Below are 17,354 nucleotides of genomic sequence, written 5' to 3'. Positions count from 1 at the left end.
TGTCATTATGGGGTATTGTGTGTAGATTGATGGGGGGAAATGATGTAATACATTTTAGAATAAGGCTATAAGAGGGGATCACGTGACCCCTGAACGAGATGGCCGCATGAACTAGGAGCTCCGCACAAGTAGTTTCCAATTCCTAATCTTACCTCCACTTCAAGTTTAAACTCATTTAGCTTTAGTCAAAAAGTCATGGCGGCTACAAAAGGCGACACTACAGGTGACATTTTTACCCGGACTCGAGCACTAGCGACGGAAAAAGCCTCCAAGAAGCAGCTAGCTTCAGAAAAAGCTAGCGCCATTAGCCAGGAGCAAGAGGACCCGTTCCCCCCCGAGGCCCAACGAAGGCCAACCTCGCACTCTGTCGAAGACATCTTTTCTGAGCTGAGATCCCAACGTACAGAACTCAACACTAAACTAGATGCCATTAACGCTCAGCTCAGTGCGATAGGGGGCAAGGTGACAATCCTGGAAAATGCTTTGCCTGACATAAACAACAAGATAACCATAAACGCGGGGCGCCTGGACGAGGCAGAGGGGCGAATCCTATCCACGGAAAACTTATTGACAGACGCCATGGAAACAATAGCATATGCTAAAAAAAAAATAGAGCAGCTGGAAGAGAAAACAGAGGACCTGGAAAACAGGGGGCGAAGGAATAATTGTGTTCTATTAAATCTGGGCGAAAAAGAAGAGGGAAACATGCCACTGATCCGCTACCTGCAAGACAAACTTCCCGAGTGGCTCCACCTGTCCACCGACAGACCCATAGAACTCGAGAGAGCTCACCGAGCACTGAGGCCCCCACCAGCAGCCAGACAACCACCGCGCCCAATCACCATACGTTTCTTGAGATTCACCGACAAGGAACGAGTCCTACAGGCGGCGAAAACCAACACCATTACAGTGGGAAACGCCAAACTCACCTTACTCCAGGACCTGTCAGCTGGAATACGCCGAAAGCGCCGAGAGTTTGACGAGGTGAAGAAATGCTCCATTGACCGAGGCATCTTTAGGGGATTCAAATACCCAAACGAGCTCAGGATTCTTCACCAAGGAGCCCTGCGACACTTCAAAACTCCCGAAGAGGCAAAACGTTTTTTGAAAGACAACCCCGGTCAATGAGAAATGGACCAATGACTAAATGCGATTACTATTATTACTAAAGGAGGTAAGACAACATATAGCCGATATCCAAAGACCCACCCGCCCTGCTAAATGTCATTATAGCCGTCTAATCTATATTTATGTTCCTTTAGCTGAGAGGGATAGGCTCCATATTATAACCTAGGCCTACTATATGTAGGCTGGGCTATTGATTTTATTTTCTCCCATTTTTAATGTGGTCTGGACGGGGGCTACGTTGTCATTTACCCAATGCGGGGCGGAGAGGATGAGGCATTTCTTTGGTGGGGAGGGGGAGACGTTGTGCGTTGCTAACTGTTCCCGGTTTTTTGTTGTTGTTGTTGTTGGAACACAGAATTGTGACTGAGCGGGGAGGTAATAGATCCAACGGGATATGTCGAGTTGTTTGGGAACTCGGCTGGGGTGTTCAGAGACTGTTATTTTATGTAAACCATTTATTTTCCTTTTATGTGAACGCAGCTGTAACTACTATCCACCTTTACCCAGAGATGACTTGCACTAAAGTTCGATTACTGTTCGATGACGATGACTAGTACCTTAAATCTATTGACATGGAACTGCCATGGTCTAGGTCATGCAATAAAACGGAAAAAGATACTATGTGCTCTAACACACCTCTGTGATGCTGAACATGCCAAACTCCGCAGAGCTTGGGTGGGACAGGTGTATTTCTCATCTTTCAAATCCAACAGTAGAGGCACAGCCATACTTATCCATAAGAATGTTCCATTCATAATTGACAAAAACATATCTGATCCGGAGGGGAGATTTATTTTGATAACTGGGTCACTGTATGGGCAACCAATTACTCTCTTAAACATATACGCCCCTAACACAGATACTCCTGCTTTTATGTCGAAAATGATAACCCTGTTCAATGAGCATTGTGTCTCCTTTGGAGTGTTGGCCAGAGATTTTAATTGTACCCTGAACCCAACCCTAGACAAATCATCTCAAGTCCCCACCACAAATCCTAGATCTGCAAAGATGTTGAACTCTCTTACTAAAGAGATGGGACTGATAGATATCTGGAGAGAGACTAATAGCTCATCTATGGACTATACATACTACTCTAATGTCCATAACACCTACTCCCGTATAGATTACATTTTTATCCCAAAGAGTTTCATAAATTCAGCCACGTGTAGAATCGGACCCATAGCGCTTTCGGATCACGCCTTTGTCCACCTCCGCTTTGACCTCTGCAAAAACATCCCGAGGTCAAAGAGCTGGAAATTCAACACCTCCATGCTATCAAACGAAGCATTCCATACATTGGTAACTACATGGATAGACAACTACACACAAGACAACAAAGATTCTCCTGTTTCTCCGGCCACAATGTGGGACGCTGCTAAAGCCACACTAAGAGGTCATCTAATTGCATATGCTTCCTCTAAGAAAAAAGCAATGGAAGCACACAGGCTAGATCTGGAGAGGGAGCTGGAACGCTGTGAAAAAGTACATAAACAATCCACAGACAGCACCTCCTGGAGTCAACTTAAAGCAGCCAAAGCCAAACTGAATTTGGACTATACTCGGGAGATTAAAAAAAAAGTTTTCTTTACTAAACAGAAATACCATGAGTATAGCAATAGGCCTAGTAGATTGCTTGCTTATCAATTAAAAAAAGAGCAGTCAGAGCGTACAATTATGGCTATCCGAACAGCAGAGGACGAGGTCACATATGACCCAAAAAATATCAATTTAACTTTTCATGATTTTTACTGCAAACTATATACCTCTGAGAGAAAACACACGGAAGCAGAACTCCACTCCTTCCTAGAGGGAATCTCGCTACCTAAACTATCAGAGACTGACCAAGAAGATCTCAACTCCCCCTTCACTCCTGAGGAGATCCTGGAGGCAATTACCTCCATGCCACCTAACAAGTCCCCAGGCCCAGATGGATTCCCCAGAGAGTTCTACAAAGCTTTTTGGCCCCAGCTTAGCCCTATTTTCATGCCAATGCTGGAGGATTTTTGCAAAAACGGAGTTCTCCCAGACTCAATGCGCACAGCTCGCATTACAGTGTTGCTCAAAAAAGACAAGGACCCCCTATCCTGCTCCTCCTTCCGGCCCATAAGCTTGTTGGATTTCGACTACAAAATAATTACCAAATTGCTGGCCAAAAGACTAAACACTCTTCTTCCCAAAATAATAAAAGCGGACCAAACTGGATTTATTAGAGACAGATACTCTTCTGATAACATTCGCCGTCTTTTTGATATTATTGATCAAGTAAACGCACAGAAGACCCCTGTCCTGCTGGCTTCACTGGATGCTGAGAAGGCGTTCGACAGGATGGAGTGGAGCTTTTTGTTCTCAGTCTTAGAAAAGTTCAATATGGGCCCAAACTTTATTAAATGGATCAAATCACTATACTCTCATCCAAATGCCATGGTGACTACTAACGGACTGAACTCTGACAGATTCACTTTGGGACGGGGCACAAGACAAGGGTGCTCGCTATCCCCCCTGCTCTACTTGTTGGGGGCGGAGCCTCTGGCAGAGTTGATAAGGAGCAATCCAAGTATTACAGGTGTTCCTGCAGGCGGCCTGCAGCACAAGATTTCGCTTTACGCGGATGATGTCTTGCTCTACATATCCAACCCTGAGAAATCCCTTCCTCCCATTTTAGACACAATTGCTCAGTATGGCACGTTTTCAGGTTATAAGATAAATTTTAACAAATCCACTGTCTGCCCTCTCAATATTACACTCACCAGTTCTATGAAGACACTATGCCCATTCCAATGGAAGACACAGGGGTTTCAATACCTTGGGATATTCATAACACCAGATCTGAATAGGCTTTTCAAGGAGAATTATCTTCCACTCCTGGATCGAATCAAAAACAACCTCCAAACCTGGATCTCCCTCCCAATTAGCTTAGTAGGAAGAATTAATGTAATCCGTATGAACATCCTCCCTAGACTGAACTATTTATTTCAGATGCTCCCATGCTATCTCCCAGCTTCCTTTTTCAAAACAATTAACCAAAGCATCACCAAATTTATATGGGGCAATAAAAAACCTAGGATCAAGCTCTCCACTCTATCGAAACCTGAATCTAAGGGCGGTCTTGCCCTTCCCTCCCTTCATTTGTACTACTGGTCTGCCCAAATTCGCAATATGCTAACATGGATCACATACAGACAAGAGTCAACGTGGATTCAGATAGAAGCCCAATCCTGTGGTTCATTGCCACTAAGCTCAACTATATTCATTAATAACTTTAGTGAAGTGGGCAACATAGCCAAAACATTTGTGATTTACAGCACCCTACTAGCGTGGAGGGACTGTAAGAAATACCTGGGCATCTCCTCCCAAATATGCTCTCACTCGCCTATAGTAGGCAACCCAGACTTGCCAAAAGCCCTGAGGGATGCCAACTTTAATCTTTGGCATACTCTAGGAATCAGGACCTTTTCAGACCTATTTCATCAGAAGACCACTACACTGAAATCCTTTCAAGAGCTCTGCAGTGAATTCAATGTGCCAAGATCCCATTTTTTTATAAATATCTTCAAATTAGACATGTCATCTCCTCATTTACTTCCAAGAGGAGGTTTAGAACTCAGTTGAACGAAGTTGAAACCCTTCTTGTCACAGCACAATCCATTAAAGGCAAAATATCCTATATCTATAGACTCCTTTCTGAGAAAGGAGGCTCCTCCTTTACTCCTTTGAAAATAATCTGGGAAAAGGACCTTGGTCTGACTATCAGTGATGAGTTATGGGCGGAGGTTTGCGACAGGGTATACTGCTCCTCTACTAATGTAAAAATGAAAGAATCGAATTACAAATTTTTGTACAAATTTTATTACACTCCCTTGAGACTCCATAAAATGAAAACAGACATTTCTCCTAACTGTAAAAGATGTACCTCTGAAAGTGGAACCTATATGCATGTATTTTGGAGCTGTAGAGAGATTGCCAGATTTTGGCAATCTATACATACTGCTGCACAGAAAATACTAGATGTACAGTTTGATATGACCCCGTGTCTCTATCTTCTTAATGCCCAGCAGGACTTTGTTCTTGATCCTGACAGAGAAAATTTGCTCATGACCATTACATACTTTGCTAAGAAATGTATCCTTCTATTGTGGGCCTCTAGTACCTCTCCTACATTTAAAATGTGGATTGACCAGATTGTTGACTTTCTCCCTCTTGAAAAGCTCACTTATGACCTCCACAAGAGACAGCCCAAGTTTGATAGACTCTGGTCTCCACTACTCCACTATATCTCAAATTGGACAGAGTGAATGGGGGGATCGGGGAGGTGAGCAGATGCGTGTTGTGTAAGGTGCTGTAAAATCTAAAAACTAATCATTGGCTCGTCATCTCAGCTAAGGCTGGAAATAGCAAATAAGAACCTTGATAGTGCTGCTGCAAGTTCTACATTTTAAATTTTGTTATAATTATTATTTGTGTGTATGTGTGTATGTATGTATATGTAGGTATGTATATATGTATATATATATATATAACATTTTTTTATTTTTTATTATTATTATTTTTTATTTTTTTAAGTCTGTCACATCTGTGAATGTGGAATGTGTTTGGTTGGTTGTTTGAAAACTTAATAAAACTTTAAATTGAAAAAAAAGAATAAGGCTATAATGTAACAAAATGTGGAGAAGTCAAGGGGTCTGAATACTTTCAGAATGCACTCTGTGATATTTTGGTAATGTTCTAGCTGGATCTTTTCTTGTTTCTAATTTGCCAGTATGATTTACATGTTTATTTATTTTTATCTCTGAGTGCATGAGGCCTTTGAAGAGAACCGTATGCATGACATGAAGTTGACACTAAAGTCTCATGAATCTACCAGGTTTCTACCCTTGTCAATCACCAAACCTGCTCCCACAGTTGATGATATCACCATCTTCCATCAGTTTGGAAAATACTGCTTACATAAAAATATGTGCCAGTGCAACATCTGTATCCTGAAACTGTTTCCCAATAAAAGCTATTTATTGTGTGTGCTGACCAAGGGGCTTTTAAAATGTTTCTGTAATGTACCTTATAATATAGGAGACCCCCTTCGCTGGTGTAGATAGACGTCACAAGGATGTGCTCCTACATGCAGTGGTGGATTTAGGTATAGGTGGCATCTTGCCGGGGCGGCACTGGGTGCCCGCACAAAAACAATCGTAATGGTGACATTTGCGCGATCGGTTTTCTATCGCTCATTTGCACGTCACGTCAATGATATCATGTCACCATGTGGGACTGTGGGTCAATTTAACCTTGTTGGAGTGGGCGCACTGATTCTAGTTTGTGAGCTAGGCAGGCTACTGCCTGGGAAGGTCTCCCACTCAGAAGTACGAGATGGGGAGGGGGGCGGGAGTAGGTTGACCTCAGGTCTCCCCACTGAAAGCCCGAGGTAGGGGGAGCGGGGGAATCTATCAAATAGCGCACCTCTAACTTTGTACAGTACTAATGCAATTAGTAAAATCAATCACACTACGAAATGCTTCCAAATAAACCACAATTCATTCATAATACTGTGAATATATAGTTTCACAGACATATTGTTGCATTTTTTTCAACCTAGCTCAGTGCTTTCTGTGGTGGTGGGGCAGCCATCAGAAAATACGGAGCGTAGGGGTTGGTAATGTTCTCTAGTTGCGTTGTGATTGGCTCAGTGTTCTGTCACTCATGGGGACACTACCTCACCTCAAAATCTACGGGGAGAGCTCGAACATTCAAGCCCCTTGGGTGTTGCCATAAAGTTGCATTAGAAGTGCCCATCCAAGAAGGCTCAAGGTCATTGGCCACAGATAAAATGACGTCAAATCACGTTATAGCTTGATTGGACTGATCATGTTCAATTGGTCTCCTGAGTGGCGCAGGGGTCTAAGGCACTGCACCTCAGTGCATGAGGTGTCACTACAGTCCCTGGTTTGAATCCAGGCTGTATCACATCTGGCCGTGATTGGGAGTACCATAGGGCGGTGCACAATTGGCCCGGGGTAGGCCGTCATTTAAAAAAATAATTTCTTCTTAACTGACTTGCTTGGTTAAAACTTCTTGCCACTATAGGGGGTGCTGTTTCGCATTAGCATAATTTGCTCAACAGATTAAACGGCTTCCTAATAAATTCTTGCTCGTACAATATGCATATTATTGTTATTATTGGATAGAAAACACTCTCTAGTTTCTATAGCCGTTGGAATTTTGTCTCTGAGTGGTACAGAACTCAATCTACAGCACTTTTCATGATAGGGAGTCAGATTTCAGACATCCTGGCCCCTGATCTGGAGTCAGTTTAAAGGTCCCTGTAAATGCTATGGAGAAACAGACACTTCTTACGTCTTCCCCTGGATGTCAGTACGTGATGACGCTTTGAATGGAGTCGATTGCGCAATCAGGGGCTGCATAAAAGAGCAAATACCGGAAGTAGCATCCCTTTGCTGCCTGCGCCTTGCGCACGGAGGACGTCGGACTCGCCTCCTTCCAAGCGTTTGTTTAGCCAGTAATATTTCTCTGGTCATGTTTTTACTCGTTAGAGGTGTTAAAAACATCATAAGGTAGTTAATTTAAACCGTTTTATAGCAATTTATATCCGTTTAGTGCGATTTTGACCCATTTATTTCTGAGGCACTTTGAACAGCTGGGCACGTTTCCAGTTCATGCCGAACGTTAGTGGGCATTTCCACATGGCAAGAGGACAGCTTTCGACCAAAATACGATTAGACCCAAGAAAGGATTCTTTGCCCAAAATTCTGATGGAAGAACAGCTCACAGTAAGAACAATTTATGATGATAAATCGTGTTTCTGTCGAAAAATGTTAAACGCTTATGTCGCCATTTTGTTTTGTATAGCTTCGCTTGGCGCAACCTGTATTGAAAAGTAAGGATAATTTAAAAAATGTAAATCAGCGATTGCATTAAGAACTAATTTGTCTTTCGATTCCTGTCAACCCTGTATTTTTTAGTCAAGTATATGATTAGCTTTTGATTAAACTAGATCACTAAAAGATGGCGACCGACATTTCCAGGCTTGTTTTGCTACTATTTTCATTGTATAACCACGGTTTTTTATGGCTAAATATGCACATTTTCGAACAAACTCTATATGTATGTTGTAAAATGATGTTACTGGAGTGTCATCGGAAGAATTCTGAGAAGGTTAGTGAAAAAATTAATATATTTTGGCGATGATAACGATATCGCTCTCTTTAGCTTGAATTCATGCTGGGGTAACGTTTGCATATGTGGTATGCTAATATAACGATTTATTGTGTTTTCGCCGTAAAACACTTAGAAAATCTGAAATATTGTCTGAATTCACAAGATCTGTGTCTTTCCAATGCTATACTTTGTCTATTTTTAAGAAATGTTTTATGATGAGTAAATTGGTAATACACGTTGCTCTCTGTAGTAATTCTAGTCGCTTTGGTGAGATTTGTGATGGTGGCTGCAATGGCAAACTATGATTTATACCTGAAATATGCAAATTGTTCTAACAAAACCTATCCTATACCATAAATATGTTATCAGACTGTCATCTGATGAGGTTTTTTCTTGGTTAGTGGCTATCAATATCTTAGTTTAGCCGAATTGGTGATAGCTAGTGGTGTTGAGAAAAAATGGTGGACAAAGAAAAGTGGTGTATTTTGCTAACGTGGTTGGCTAATAGATTTACATATTGTGTCTTCCCTGTAAAACATTTTAAAAAACAGAAATGATGGGTTTATTCACAAGATCTGTATCTTTCATCTGGTGTCTTGGACTTGTGATTTAATGATATTTAGATGCTACTATTTACTTGTGAAGCTATGCTAGCTATGCTAATCAGTGTGGGGGGGGGTGGGGGGTGCTCCCGGATCCGGGTTTCTGAGGCAGTAAAAGTTAAATAAAGGTTAAATGTAAAAATAAAAAAAATGTCAACCTAATACTTTCAAAATCTTAGCTTGCAAGCTAGCAGTCATCAACATGAATCAAGTCGAAAATCTACTGGCAAATCCTTTTCAATCCTTGTCATATGAAGAGAAATTATAGATAAAAGGTATCGGTGCTCATTGGACATAAACATTAAGTTTGAAATCGCAATTCAACAATGAGTGTTTGTGGGGAAGGAAGTAATCAGTCTGGGTTTAAGAGTCTCTTTTCCAAGCTTAAAAGGATAAACATTCAACATCCAGCATGACTTCTGCAGCTTTCAAAACAACTGGAAACTCAGAACTGGGAAATCTCAGGCTACAGTGAGTTGAAGACAACTGGGAACTCTGAAAAAAACTAGCTCCGACTGGGAAAATACTTTTTGAACGGTCATACAACTTGGAATTCCAAGTCTGGAACTCGGGCCTGTTTCTAGAGCTCCAACCTGAAGATCACTAGTATCGTGATTCAACCTTGTTTTTTTTTCAAAGTTCCCAGTTGTCTTGAAAGCACCTTAAATCCAGAGAATGCCAGACCTTGATGACAAAGTTTGATGACTAAATTTACCCACGAAGGACCATCGCGCCATCTTCCTGTTCAAGTGAGCAACGCACAACAAGAGGAGTCCAAAAATGTTTTGTATGCTGCTGCATAAATTATGTAATATGCCAGGGAGATATGTGTACTTTAGCTAAGAAAGTAATACTAAGTGTATGTTGTGTAGTAAGATATTAGTAGCCCATGTGGCTCACCCTAATAATTTGGTCCTTTTTCCCCTTGTAATTTAGCCTACTGTTCTGACTTGGTGATCCACATGTAGCCTATAGCCTGTTTAAGAGAAATGTCATCATCGAATATTGTAAGAGCTTTCATTGTCTGCTTATGCCCCTTTTATTTATCCTATGGTTCTGACTTAGTGTACAGGGAGAAAACTGTAAGAACGGCCCATGTCCTGTATTCTGTTGCTGTACATTTCAAAAGTGCTGAAAAAATAGTTATATTGACTACGTCCATCGTAGCTCGCTCATTAATGTCTTAATCGAAATTACAGATGGCGTCTTATCCCATCGTCGTCCCCTTGTGCCATAGTTTGTACGTCTCAATTGTCAGTGGAAGCCACATTTGTTTAAGCAAGTCAGCCATATCAACTATGTTTTTTTAATAGGCAGTATATGAGGCTCAATTAACTGTTTTGCTGCCAGACGAGGCTCTGGTGATAGCCAGGTGTAATAGAGGTAAGGTGTTGACTGCTGTTGACAGCATTATGTAGGCCCTAACAGTTTGTGGGCACAGTTTGTCACCGTTATAGTCCAGTTAATGTATTGTTTAGTGTTGAGTAGTGGCTTTGCTGGCATGCATCTAAAAACTTTTTTTTTTAAATTGCCCCAGCAAGACGACCATGCTAAAATCGCCACTGCTTTGAACCATGAACTTTTCGACACCTTTCACTGTAGGCTATATGTCATCTTACAACAGCTACATAGAGGACGTATTTGGTCAAATGTTACAATGTACAGTGGGGAGAACAAGTATTTGATACACTGCCAATTTTGCAGAGCCGGAATTCTTACTGGTTGGTAGGTGATCAAATACTTATGTCATGCAATAAAATGCAAATTAATTACTTAAAAATCATACAATGTGATTTTCTGGATTTTTGTTTTAGATTCCGTCTCTCACAGTTGAAGTGTACCTATGATAAAAATTACAGACCTCTACATGCGTTGTAAGTAGGAAACACTGCCGATTTTGCAGGTTATCAAATACTTGTTCTCCCCACTGTATATTAAACCAATTGGTACACTAATTTCCATTACAGATAACAAAAAACATGGGTACACTTTGTTATTGTGAGAACTTTCATCTTTCAATGCTTTAGCTTTGAAATGTAAATGTTTATACATATTCAGGTTGAGTTATCTTTCTAAAATGTGTATAGTATGCCTAGTTATTTAGCTACATCTACTTCCCACCACAGCATGGAGAAAGTCAAGAGGAAGCAGTGGTGTGAGGTGGACATCTTCTATGCCATGGAGGACTGAGGGGCAAGGATGGCTATCCGCCAGGCTGCCAAGGTTAGGCATCTTTTGTTTTTAAGAGATTACCACATGTATGCAAATTTTATTTGCTAGTAACAGTTTTCTTTTCTTATCTACCAAGGTGTATGGTGTACCTCGGCAGACCCTGGCAGACAGCCTGAGCGGCCGGATGACCCATGGTTGCCGCATTGGACCACCCACATTGCTTGCACCAGAGGATGAACATTCTTTGGTGCAGTACTGTATCTACTGCGCCAGCCATGGGTTCCCCTTCATCAGACACAGGCTGATGAAATACGCCAACAAAATATGCAGGTATTTGGTGTTCTATGTGTTTATATATGTAGAATGCTGGAATGACTGTCCTTAATGTGTGTGATGTAAATGTGGATGTGTATGGTGATGCCAAAATAAACATTTTCATCCTGGATGGACAATTTTATATTCTATTCTATTGTAGGTTTTGGCACCCAGGGGAAACAATCCCACCACTGGGGAAGAGGTGGTGGGAAATGTTCAGGAGGAGGCACAAGAACCTGAGCATGAGGAGGCCGGACACCCTGGACAGGGGGAGAGCTGAGTGTGTCACACGTCCGACAATGGACACCTTCTTCACTTATGAGAAGCACTTGGAGGAGAGTGGGTTGAGGGAGAAACTCAGACAAATCTATAACTGCAATGAGTCTGGGTATCATAGCGACCAGAGCAGGCATGAAGTGCTGGAGCACGGAGGAGCACATCACAGTGCTGGCCTGCTTCAACGCAGCTGGGGAGGATGTCCCCCCCATTTATCATCTACCCCAAGTGTTTCCCTGGTGGCCACTACATACTGCCCCCCCCCCCAAGCCTTGTATGGACGATCAAACAATGGCTACATTGACCTGTTCACGAAGTGGTTTAAGCACTTCATTAAGCATGCAGTGAAGGAGAGCCCTCTCCTCTTCTTTGACGGGCACAAGAGCCACATGGACACGGAGGTGCTTGCGGCGGCACTAAGGGAAGGGGTTATAGTTCTTTGTCTTCCACCACAGTGCACCCATGTCCTGCCATTGCCTCCCAGTGTGCAACACCTGTAGGAGCCGCCGGAATCCCCACGTGTCTGCTCTCCCGGCCACACCATCGTCGGCCCCTCAACCCCACCATTACAAACACCAGCTCCTCCAAGCTGTTGTCGGCGGTTTTGTCCACCACCACTACGATGCACACCACCCCCCCTGTCTGTCACCACCAACACGGCCTCCCCTGGACTACTTGCCTCCTCCATCTCCCCTGGTCACACCACCACAGCAGCCTCGTCTGGTGTCCCTGCCCCCGGCAATTTTAATAATCACCTCCACAGGTAAACACATGTTAAATTATGAAAAAATTACTGTTAGTGATGTGTTTTATAAAACTGCAATGTTTAAACATTTTTCTATCTTTACATATCTACAGTTCAGAGCACCAGCCCTGAAGGCATGTCCACCTCCTCCAAAACTTCTGCAGCTTCCTCCAGAGGTATTGATGTAAAAAGTTGAAAATGTTTTTCATGAAACATGCTCTGTCTAACACTACTTTTTCTCTCAACTGCAGCACAGAAAAGGAAGAGAAAAGCTCCACCGGCACCTCTGTCACGCCACCCATGGCACCACATTCAGGTACTTAATCTGTTTGTTTTTCTCTCAGTTGTATCAATTACTATTGTTGCTGTAGTACTTCTCTATTTGCCTAGTTAAATAAAGGTTAAATAAAATAAAATAAATTGCAAATCATGTTCATCAATTTGATTTGTTTTTTCAAATAAAAGTAGACACCACCTGCTGTGCTCGCTGCGGAGAGCGTGATCCGCCTGCAAGCTCACCTCAGGAGTGTAGGTCCGTGGTGCCATGGGTGTGCTGTGACTTCTGTCAGCATTGGTTCCACTGCAGGTGTGTGCAGGAGGATCCAGAGGTACCGGTGGATCTGGATTTTTATCATTATTTTTGTGACAATATAGGGATGGAGGTTGAGATTTAATTGTTTGCAATGTTTGTTTTCAGATTAAATGATTTATTTGTATAAAAAATAAACTGTTATATATATAATGTGTGTGTGTTTATTCAACCCGTCTTGTGTATTGCTTCCTTTACTTTCCAAGTGCATGTCTGCAACACAAACTCCAACAGTGTTTTCATTGTTTGTCAATGCACATTAATAAAATGTAAGTTTTATTTGATGTACATCTTTCATACTCATTTATATTTTACTATTAAACTGGTATCTACTTTTTCACAACATAAAATTAATCTGTAAAACAAATTGAGAGATTATTTGGTTAAAACACTGAAGATGTTGGTGAAGTACCTTTTTTTTTTTAAGAGTCCACATGAGGGCGCACCAGGCTACGCAACCAAAAGTTGACGAGCAACTAATTTTATTTTATTTTTTTTAAACCGGAAGACTAGCCAACTAGTCAATTATCTAGTAAACACTTCGGATACGAGGTTGGTGTCTATTTTTTTTTTAACTAAATGAAACGGATATATCTTGTAATTTAACAAAATAGTAAGGTGGGCAATAACTGGGCGGGGACCGTATGCCGAAAATACTGGACGTCTTTTTTTTTGCTAAACCGCTTATCAAAAAGCTGATATTATTTCCACAGAAATGTCAAACTTGCTAACCCGTTAGCTAACATTTTTACGACACCAATAATCACAAAACATTGATGGCTTGATCACAAGATAACACTGTTGAAGGTAATATATTTCTTAAACGCTGTTGAATATGCCGGTAATACGGGGTTCCACGCCAACTATTGAGCGGAGTTGTGGGAGAGAAGCACCAAAACGTTTATTTGTGGCGCAGATCGGTGCGACTGTCAGTCAGATTCGGTTGGCTATCACGAGGCCTACTTATATCAATCAGTACACTTGTAAGAACCCAATCATTACGAAACCTCTATTCGATCAAATAAGCCACATCATTTATACATACTTTTTACATTCTTCCTCAAACATAATGCTCTATACCAGTGGTTCCCAAACTTTTAATAGTCCCGTACCCCTTCAAACATTCAACCTCCAGCTGCGTATCCCCTCTATCACCAGGGTCAGCGCACTCCCCAATGTTGTTTTTTGCCATCATTGTAAGCCTGCCACACACACACACACTATACGATACATTTATTAAACGTAATGAGTGTGAGTTTTTGTCACAACCCGGCTCGTGGGAAGCGACAAAGACTTTTTATAGGACCAGGGCACAATCAATATTTTTGTACTTTATTTAGCCATATTACATAAAACCTTATTTGTAAATCAAAATTGTGAAAAACTCACCACAGGTTAATGAGAAGGGTGTGCTTGAAAGGATGCACATAACTCTGCAATGTCTTTTTTTTCTACACACAATCTGTGCCTGTATTTAGTTTTCATGCTAGTGAGGGCTGAGAATCCACTCTCACATAGGTATGTGGTTGCAAAAGGCATCAGTGTCTTAACAGCCAATTTGCCAAGGCAGGATACGCTGAGCGCAGCCCCATCCAGAAATCTGGCAGTGACTTCTGATTAAATTCTATTTTAACAGAACCGCTTGTTGCAATTTCGATGAGGCTCTCTTATTCAGATATCGGTAAGTGGACTGGAGGGAAAACGAAAAGGACTGGAGGGAAAGGGAAAACGAATCAAGTTGTTTGTGTCATCTGTTTTGGGAAAGTACCTGCGAATTGCGCACCCAACTCACTCAGGTGCTTTGCTATATCACATTTGACATTGTTTGTAAGCTTGAGTTCATTTGCACACACAAAATTATACAATGATGGGAAGACCTGTGAGTTGTCCTTGTTAATGCAGATAGAGAAGAGCTCCAACTTCTTACTCAAAGCCTCAACTGCGTTTATTTTCAGCAAACTTAACGTGTAAATATTTGTATGAACATAACATTCAATAACTGAGACATAAACTGAACAAGTTCCACAGATGTGACTAACAGAAATTGAATAATGTGTCCCTGAACAAAGGGGGGGGGGTCAAAATCAAAAGTAACTGTCAGTATCTGGTGTGGCCACCAGCTGCATTAAGTACTGCAGTGCATCTCCTCCTCATGGACTGCACCAGATTTGCCAGTTCTTGCTGTGAGATGTTACCCCACTCTTCCACCAAGGCATCTGCATGTTCCCAGACATTTCTGGGGGGAATGGCCCTAGCTCTCACCCTCCGATCCAACAGGTACCAGACGTGCTCAATGGGATTGAGATCCGGGCTCTTCGTTGGCCATGGCAGAACACTGACATTCCTGTCTTGCAGGAAATCACGCACAGAACAAGCAGTATGGCTGGTGGCATTGTCATGCTGGAGGGTCATGCCAGGATGAGCCTGCAGGAAGGGTACCACATGAGGGAGGAGGATGTCTTCCCTGTAACGCACAGCGTTGAGATTGCCTGCAATGACAACAAGCTCAGTCCAATGATGGTGTGACACTCCGCCCCAGACCATGACAGACTCTCCACCTCCAAATCCAAATCGATCCTGCTCCAGAGTACAGGCCTCGGTGTAACGCTCATTCCTTTGACGATAAACGCGAATCCGACCATCACCTCTGGTGAGACAAAACTGTGACTCGTCAGTGAAAAGCACTTTTTGCCAGTCCTGTCTGGTCCAGTGACGGTGGGTTTATGCCCGTATGCGACGTTGTTGCCGGTGATGTCTGGTGAGGACCTGCCTTACAACTGGCCTACAAGCCCTCAGTCCAGCCTCTCTCAGCCTATTGCGGACAGTCTGAGCATTGATGGAGGGATTGTGCATTCCTGGTGTAACTCGGGCCATTGTTGTTGCCATCCTGTACCTGTCCCGCAGGTGTGATGTTCGGATGTACCGATCCTGTGCAGGTGTTGTAAAACGTGGTCTGCCACTGCGAGGACGATCAGCTGTCCGTCCTGTCTCCCTGTAGCGCTGTTTTAGGCGTCTCACAGTACGGACATTGCAATTTATTGTCCTGGCCACATCTGCAGTCGTCATGCCTCCTTGCAGCATGCCTAAGGCACATTCACGCAGATGAGCAGGGACCCTGGGCATCTTTCTTTTGGTGTTTTTCAGAGTCAGTAGAAGGGTCTCTTTAGTGTCCTACGTTTTCATAACTGTGACCTTAATTGCCTACCGTCTGTAAGCTGTTAGTGTCTTAACGACCATTCCACAGGTGCATGTTCATTAATTGTTTATGGTTCATTGAACAAGCATGGGAAACAGTGTTTAAACCCTTTACAATGAAGATCTGTGAAGTTATTTGGATTTTTACGAATTATCTTTGAAAGACAGGGTCCAGAAAAGGGATATTTCTTTTTTTGCTGAGTTTATATATTTTTTCAACTTAGAATCACGTTTTTATTTGGCGTACCGCCGACGGCATTGCACGTACCCCTGGGGGAATACCTACTCTATACCATTTTACAGGTACAGCGACTTGTGTACTTTACAGAGGGTTTGTTTCAATGAAATGCCAATTATCCCAAAGCGAGCAGTCTGCACTGCTGGGCAGTGAGATTGTTTTGGGAGTTATGTAAGTTGGGAGGGTTTTTGCGCCTTTTATTTCCTTCTCTCCATTTGGGCAATTTGGTTTGCTTCTCTTGTTTCATCACCTCTTTTCACTACACCTCTCTTGTGGGCTGTCTCTCTCCTCACTCTCACATTCTCTATCTCGTTCCCTCTCTCATATCCCCCTGTTTCGCTCAGCCCAGGCATCACAGTTTTCCTTCTAGGACCCTTTTCCTAGAAACAGGGCCCTATGGCTGAGGCCACCTCAGGGCAAGATAGGAAGGAAGAGGGGGAACAAGCATCTTCCTGGAAATCACGTGGTACAGGAGGTGCCTTCACTTCTTGTCTTAAATGAGTTCAGCTTGTGGTCTACGATGTGGTTGAGAGATAAATGGAAGCATGGAGTACAGTGGCCGATTACCCTGATATGCCAACTGCCCATATGTGTCCATCCTGCCACAGCTTTGTGTAGTATTTCTACACCACTGTTTTAGTTATCTTCGCTATGTGTGTCAGCCTGCCCCACCCTTGTGAGTTCTGGTGTTCTCTGCTTATCCTGTCTCCCTCTCTCCAGCCCCCTCATTCCTGCCAGACCCTGAGGATCACGTGACCTCTGTATAGGTTTTCCATAAATTCCTCACATTCAACCAATGGGCATCCAGTATCACAACCTTCTGTTTCCCTGTTACCTCATTCCTGCCTGCACGTGTGCTCTCTTCAGTATCTCTCCCTATAGGTCAATGTATAGGCTAATCTATAGTGCAAGGCCAAGCCGTACCTC

General features: G+C 42.6%; 1 protein-coding gene across 1 annotated transcript; it reads left to right on the top strand.

The window, feature by feature from the left end:
- The first annotated feature begins 11,545 nt into the window (after nt 1-11,545).
- LOC139535238 (probable splicing factor 3A subunit 1) lies at nt 11,546-13,055 on the top strand. The gene is made up of 4 exons (XM_071334572.1): nt 11,546-12,423; nt 12,519-12,581; nt 12,657-12,721; nt 12,871-13,055. Exons 1-4 carry the CDS (start codon nt 12,123-12,125, stop codon nt 12,871-12,873), a joined length of 432 nt encoding a protein of 143 aa, XP_071190673.1. The 5' UTR covers nt 11,546-12,122; the 3' UTR covers nt 12,874-13,055.
- Nucleotides 13,056-17,354: the final 4,299 nt, after the last annotated feature.

The sequence above is a fragment of the Salvelinus alpinus genome, chromosome 12, assembly GCF_045679555.1.
Source record: "Salvelinus alpinus chromosome 12, SLU_Salpinus.1, whole genome shotgun sequence".
NCBI classification, from domain to species: Eukaryota; Metazoa; Chordata; class Actinopteri; order Salmoniformes; family Salmonidae; genus Salvelinus; species Salvelinus alpinus.
The sequence above is the reverse complement of the archived record's forward strand: the minus strand, read 5'-3'. Positions and strand labels throughout refer to the sequence as shown.